The sequence below is a fragment of the Lepidothrix coronata genome, unplaced genomic scaffold (genome assembly GCF_001604755.1).
Source record: "Lepidothrix coronata isolate B3197 unplaced genomic scaffold, Lepidothrix_coronata-1.0 Scaffold101, whole genome shotgun sequence".
Lineage (NCBI taxonomy): Eukaryota > Metazoa > Chordata > Aves > Passeriformes > Pipridae > Lepidothrix > Lepidothrix coronata.
The window spans coordinates 1,433,574-1,440,539 of NW_016690281.1; the positions used below are offsets into that span (position 1 = coordinate 1,433,574).

At 58.6% G+C, this 6,966-nt stretch overlaps 1 protein-coding gene across 1 annotated transcript; it reads left to right on the plus strand.

Annotated features, from left to right (window-relative positions):
- Positions 1-261: 261 nt before the first annotated feature.
- MSRB1 (methionine sulfoxide reductase B1) lies at positions 262-3,535 on the plus strand. Its single transcript, XM_017823115.1, has 4 exons — positions 262-363; positions 807-949; positions 1,062-1,176; positions 2,144-3,535. Exons 1-4 carry the CDS (start codon positions 309-311, stop codon positions 2,173-2,175), a joined length of 345 nt encoding a protein of 114 aa, XP_017678604.1. The 5' UTR covers positions 262-308; the 3' UTR covers positions 2,176-3,535.
- Positions 3,536-6,966: the final 3,431 nt, after the last annotated feature.

Sequence of the window (6,966 nt, forward strand, 5' to 3'; positions counted from 1 at the left end):
CGGGGCCGGAGCATCCGCAGCACCGAGTGCCGGCTCCGCGCCCCGCCCCGCGCCCCCCGCCCCGCCCCGCGCCCCCCGCCCGCGCCCCCGGGGCTCCCCCTGCGCGTCCCCCCCGCACCAGCGGGGGCTGCGGGGCCCGGGCCGGGGGTCCCCGAGGTGGGGGTGCGAGAGGAGCCCCCCCGGTACCAGGACCCCCCCGGTGCCGGCGGCCCCAGCGCCCCCCGCGGGGTCGGGGCGGGCCCGGGGCGGGGCCCGGCGGAAGGGGCGCGGCCGGGCGGGCGGAACGGGCCGGGGGAGCGGGCGCAGCCATGTCCTTCTGCTCCTTCCTGGGGGGAGAGGTGTTCAAGGACCACTTCCAGCCGGGTGAGCGGCCCCCGGGCATGGGGTCGGGGGGATCCCCCCGCGGGGAGGGCGGGGGGTGTCACTCGGGGAGGCGGAGCCCCCCGCGGTGAGGGTTTTTGGGAGGGGGGTTGGGGGTGTCCTTTAGCGGAACATCCTCCACTCGTGCGGACCGCGCTGGGGGTCCCCGCTCTGGGGTCAGTGCTGGGGGATCCCTCCGACTGGGGGGGGTGTCGATCCCTGCAGGGGCTTCCTGGGGGGGATCCTGTCCTGCGGGGACCCCCATGGGGAAAGCGGTTCTGCCCCCTGCACGCCCCTGCCTTGCCCTGGGGGGTCTGTGGGGGTCCGGCGGCAGCAGCTGGCACCGACCCACGCGGGCAAAGTCCCACGCGGGTGTCCCGTGTCACCGCGCTCACGTGTCACCCCCCCTGTCCCCCGCACTGACCACTCTCCTGCCCCCTCCCCAGGCATCTACGTGTGTGCCAAGTGTGGCCATGAGCTGTTCTCCAGCCGGGCCAAGTACGAGCACTCCTCGCCCTGGCCGGCCTTCACCGAGACCCTGCGCGGGGACAGCGTGGCCAAGCGGGAGGAGCGCCCGGGGGCTCTCAAGGTGCCCGTCCCCAAACCCTCGCGATGCAGCGACAAAACAGCCGCGGGCTCGTCCCCCGTGAGCCCGGGCTGAGAGAGCCCGACTGCTGCCAACCCTCTCCTTGCTCTTCCAGGTCACTTGTGGCAAGTGCGGCAACGGGCTGGGCCACGAATTCCTCAATGATGGGCCCAAGCGGGGCCAGTCCCGCTTCTGAATATTCAGCAGCTCGCTGAAGTTCCTCCCAAAAGGTACCAGCGGTGGCTTGGCAGCTGCTCCAGCCCGTGCAGTGATTTTTGGGGAGCTGCTGATAGCCTGGGCAGGGTGTGCACTGCACTGCTTTTGGCAGGGGGGCTCTGGCTGTGCTGATAAGCCAAGGAGCTGCTTAGGAGCCCTGAATCAATCTCAGGCTGCTCAGCTGGAGGCTCCCCGGCCTCCCCCTGGAGGAACTGGGTGTGACTGGAGCTCCTGGATGTGACCACGGGTCTCTGTGGGTCCAAGGGGCAGCTGAGTGTTGGGGGGTTTCTGCTGGGGGAGCAAAGTGAGGGCAGGGAGCTCCTGTGGTGGGGCTGGGGGGGTTTGCTGTCACTTCTTGGGAAAGTTATAGAATCCTGGAATGGTGAGGATTGCAAAGGAGCTGAAAGTTCATTTCATTCCAACCCCCTGCCACGGGCAGGGACACCTCCCACTAGCCCAGGTTGCTCCAAGCCCTGTTCAACCTGGCCTTGGACACTTCCAGGGATCCAGGGGCAGCCACAGCTTCTCTGGGCAACCTGTGCCAGGGCCTCCCCACCCCCACAGGGAAGAATTTCTTCGTAATACCCAATCTAAATTTCCCCTCTGTCAGTTTGAACCCATTCCCTCATGTCCTGTCCCTCCATGCCCTTGTGGAAAGTCCCTCTGCAGCCTCTCGTAGGCCCTTTAGGTACCGGAAGGAAGTTGGGTGGGAGTTGTGAGTATTGCAGCCCTGTGGGTAGGGAGCAGGGCTGTGGGAAGGGCAGGCCTTCTTCCCATTGCTGATTGTGCTGTTTGCTTCCTCCAAGGCAGAAAAAGGCCTCAGGAGGCCAAATTTTGAGCAGCACCCTGGGCATGAGCTGCTGTGCTGCTTGTTGGACTGGGATGGTTGTGAGATGCTGTGCAGCAAAACACCCCTATAAAAAGGGCTGGTGGTTCTGGAGGCAGAAACACGAGCCCTGATTGTTCCTCCCCCTCTTTTAGGTAAAGCTGACAACGACCTGAAGGAGAAGTAAGCGAGCTGCTCCCCCTGGCACTCTGTCCTGGGCTGATCCTGCCTTCACACCATCCCAGCAAGGGGCACTGTGGCAAGAGGAACCCTAAGGAAGCTCCTGGTTTCCCTGACTCAGTTCCCCGCTGGTTGTCACGGTTCACCCCTCATTTCCCTGTCACTGTTCCCTCCTGGTTTCCCTGGTCTGGTTCCCTCCTGGTTTCCCTGTCACTGTTCCCTCCTGGTTTCCCTGCCTGGTTCCCTCCTGGTTTTCCTGGTCCAGTTCCCCCTCGGGGCTGTTCTGACTTGGGATCCCGGGAGGCCCCTGGGGGAGGTGAGGGGAAAATGGGGTTGCTGAAGCTCTGTGCTGCTGGGTGGAGGGTTGTATGACCTGAGGGTGTTTCACAGGAATTGAGATGATGCAAACCCCACAGTTCTTCATTTTCCCCACCCTTCCCCTCTCCAGCCCTGTCTGTGCTCCCCAGCATCCTCCCCTCTGCCAGGAGCAGAGTCCTTTGGGTTTTGCCCATCCAAGGAGCGGCTGTGCCTGTGCTCCTGCCTCTGCTGAGCTCTGGGGAGGGTTTGCTGCTGACTCCAGCCGAGCCAGGACACTCTGCAGAGCAGAGCCAGGCACTGATGCAATCCAGAGTCACTGTGCTGGCCCTGCCAGGGAGTCACGCTGGATTAGCCGGGGTCAGAGTCTGGGTTAATCCCTGGTGCTATTCTGGGCTGGGATCATGGTATGAATTGCCCTATATAAACCCTCCCAGGGTGCTGGGGCAGCGATGTTTTGTGATCCCACTGGGCAGCATCCAGGTGTTTTCCCCCTCTGCCCACCTTGCACACGGTAGAGACGGCTCTAGATCCGTGTCCTCGGTTCTGCCTTGGCCTTACACCAGATTTATCACTGTGCAATAAACTCCAGTGGCACTCAGGTTCCTCCTGGCTGTGCCCTGGTGGGAGGGAGGCCGGGGTTGGGCTCTCTTGGCACAGCTCAGGCTTCAGGAACCACGTCTGTGCTGCCTCAGTGCTCCCAAGGGCTGTCACACTGAGCTCTCCTTAACTCAGCACCTGATTCGTGGCCTTCCCTCCCTGTCCCAGAAACCAAATCCTCCTCTGGAATCAATGCACAAGGATTTTTGAAGATGGGAAAAGCTCTGCCCCGGGGGGTTTTGGGACTGCGCTGCCGGTGCTGTTCTGGTGCAGCTGCACTCAGGGACACGCTGGGGGGGTTCCTCTCCGTGTGTTTTGCCTCAATCCCACGGTTCTGAGGGCACCAGTAAAAGTTTGACACACCAGTTAAATACCTGGAGCTCACTGCTGGTCTAGTACCTCTCTCCATGCTGAAAATAAAGCACTGATTCACTGTGTTGGAGTGTTCAACACCCTGGGAGTGGCATCCTGGTGCATCTGCTTGGGGGTTGCAGGGATGGGGAGGCTGAGGGGGTGTGGGGTGTGGTGGCTTTACCCTGAATTTGTTCCCGTTACCCCAGGTTTTGCCATGGGAAAGGGGGATGCTGATGCACTGGAGGTCTCTGGGCGTTCCCAGGGTCAAAGCTTTACTGGGGAATGTTTCCTTTTCGCTCCTCTTAGCACTTTTGCCCAAATGAAGCTGGTTTTAGCTCGTTTCACACTGTGTTCTTGGTTCCTCCTGGGCTGGCAGGATCATATGGGCAGAGGGAGCTGAGCTTTAGCAGCATCTCACCAGAATTTCCCCAACAAATCCACCTGGGAGATCCCTCTCTGCCTTGCGAGGGGCTCTTCACCCCATTAGAGCTGGAAACCAGGTTCCTGGAGCCTGGATTCTTGAGCTGGGCTTTGCCAGACTGCAGTTCCCTCCTCCGAGGGGGTGAAGTCTGCTCTGGAACATGAGAACCAGCTCCACATCCCCCTCCACTGCCCTCACCTCGGGTTCATCTCTGTTTGCTCACCAGGCTCCAGTCTGAGGGTTCAAGCTGCTTTTTGACCAATTGATTCTTGGATCTTTAGGATATTGGGGAGAAACTCTTCCCTAGGAGGGTGGGGAGGCCCTGGCACAGGTTGCCCAGAGAAGCTGTGGCTGCCCCATCCCTGCAAGTGTCCAAGGCCAGGTTGGAAGGGGCTTGGAGCAACCTGGGCTAGTGGGAGATGTCCCTGCCCATGGCAGGGGGTGGGACTGGATGCTGTTTAAAGTCCCTTCCAACCCAAACCATTCCAGGAATGCCCTGGACTGGTGGCCTCCAGGTGAGCCCTGGAGCACAGAGGTGTGTGGAAGGAAGGGATTTTTGGAGTGGTTTCCCGTGAGGTGCTGCAGTGATGAGACAGCAGAGGTTCCTCCCACTCCTGCTCTGTCCAGCAGCTCGTGCCGCGGGGGATCCAGCCGGGATTCCACACTGCCTTGCAGTTCATGGATGCAGGCACGGGAGGGTGCCAGTGCCTTTCCTAACCCTGCTTCAGGCGCCGCAGGGAGGGAAGGAGGACGCTGGTGAGGGATCCTGTGCATCCACCCGTGCAGCAACGAGAAGGAAAATTATCCGGAGCCAAAACCCCTCAGGATGGTTTCAGTAGAGATGGGACATTTTCCTGGAAATCTGGCTGGAGATGGGATTTTAGCAGCGATATTAAAGACCTGAGGCTGGAGGGCTCCAGGCAGCTCCTGGTGCTGAGGACAAAGGAGATGATCCAGCAGGGAATATTCCATCCCATCCTGTTTTGGCAGGGATATTAAAAACTTGAGAGTGGACAGTTCCAGGCAGCACCTGGTGCTGAGGATTCAGGATGCAATCCTGCAGGACAGATCCCATCCCAGCTCCCTGAGCACCCACAGCCACCCCGTGCACCCACAGGGTCCTTCACCCTCCCCAGACCACTGTGGGTGCCCAGGGCACTCAGAAACCTGCTCTTCCCTCCCTCCATGGCCCAGGCATTCCCTCTGCCATCTCCATCCTCATTCAATTATTGCACTAATGACAATTCTGCCTTTAACGAGAGGATTTTGCTTAGCTGGGAGCAGCTCAGCTCCAACACACAAATTGAATTACGTTTCCAGGCCGACACAAACTTCCCTGGTTGTTTGGAAAATCATTAATTTCCTCCCCCGTAGCCTCCAGCTGACCTTCCCTTTTGGGTTTTGCCATTTTTTTATCCACATGCCACGCAGGGGACCTGCCCCTGACCCTCCTCGGGATGGCTCCAGCCCCTGGCACGGCAGCCAGAGCCCGCCAGCAGTTAGATTAATGCTCCTCATAAAGAGGACAAGCCCCCCAGAAATTATGTTATGCAAGGGAAAAGCAAATGGCCCGGAGGCGCTCGGAAACTCTAATTACTGCTATTCCTTGGAGCCAGTGCCCGGCTGCTCCTGCTCCTGCTTTCACCTGGAATTCTCACTCCTGTTTCCCGGCCTCCCAGGGGTGGCTCCTTCTTTGATATTTGTGTAATTTCATTTCATTTGATCCACAGTTTTTCCCCTTCCAGCTGTGCCCAGTGACACACCAAGGGCAGGAGGAGGCACCTGGCTGTGAACAGTCCAGGTGACCCCAAAGCCCAAACCCCAAAAGCCCAAGACCCCAAAGCAGCGTTTTCGGGTGTTATACATTGGGATATCCCTTGGGACAGGGAGCACAGCCCGATTTGGGGTGCTCTGGAACAGTCAGTCCTGGTAAATGGGTGTTTTCATCCCAAGCTCTGCTGGGTCTCATCCCAGTCACGGGCTCTGGAGCATCAGTTTGCTTAAAAGGGGTTATTTGGGTTCCTTTGGGGGCTGTGAAAATGCACATTTTGTGTTAATTACAGAAAATAAAGTGATGGCAATTAGAAAGAAAATCCCCCCCCCCATGATTTCCCAGCAGTGTGGGGGCTGGCAGGAGGAGAGGTGACTTTCCATCGCCTCTCCCGCTCCATCCCGGCGACCTCACCTGTCCCAGGGCATTTCCAGCAAAAGCTGGAGAAAATTAAAGGCTTATTATACTTCATTCACCAACAATAACCATCTCTCCCTATCCCAACTCCCCCCCTGAGCTGCCACTCGCTGGGCACTCACTGATCCCATTCCCGAGGTTTGGTTAATCCCACTGAACCTCCCAGAACCACGAGGTGGGGAAATTTGGTTTTGGTTCGTGGTGTGTGTTAATTAGGGAGATAATGACTGGAAACATCCAGAGCGAGTCTGAGCACGCCAGAAAAATATTTAGCCCGAGGAAAATTTTAATCTTTCTTTTTTTTTTTTTCTCTTCCCTTCCCCGGCTGTTGAGCTCCGACTTTTTAAGGCAATTAGTGAGGGTTTAGTTGTTAATCAGTCATACTTAGATGCTCGCTTTGGGGTCTTATCTCACGCTCCCAAGTGAGCATCGCTTCTAATCAGGAACTTCATTTTTGAGGTGGGAAATACCTGTCCCAGCCTGGCGCAGGCGTGTCCCTGTGCTGCACCAGCACCTGGCAGGGGAGCTTTACATTGGATAGTAGGAATATCTGTTCATGGAAAGGGTTGTAAAGCATGAGAGCAGGCTGCCCAGGGCAGTGCTGGAGTCCCTGTAAGTGTTCAAAGAATGTGTGGATGTGGCACTTGAGGACGTGCTTTAGTGGTGCTGGTGGATGGTTGGACTTGATGATTTTAAAGGTCCTGTGGGGATGCCACAGCACTCCTGCCCTCCCCATGCTCCAGTGGGGAGCTGGGTGAACCATCCCAAAACACACCACCCTGGGGAAAGGGGCCACCAGGGAAGGATGCTCCGGGCTGTGCCACCATCGTTCCAGTCCAGTGCCAACATCAGACCAGCACTGCCAGCATCGGCCTGGCCCTGTGAACATCGGTCCAGCCTCACGCCAGCACCATCCCAGC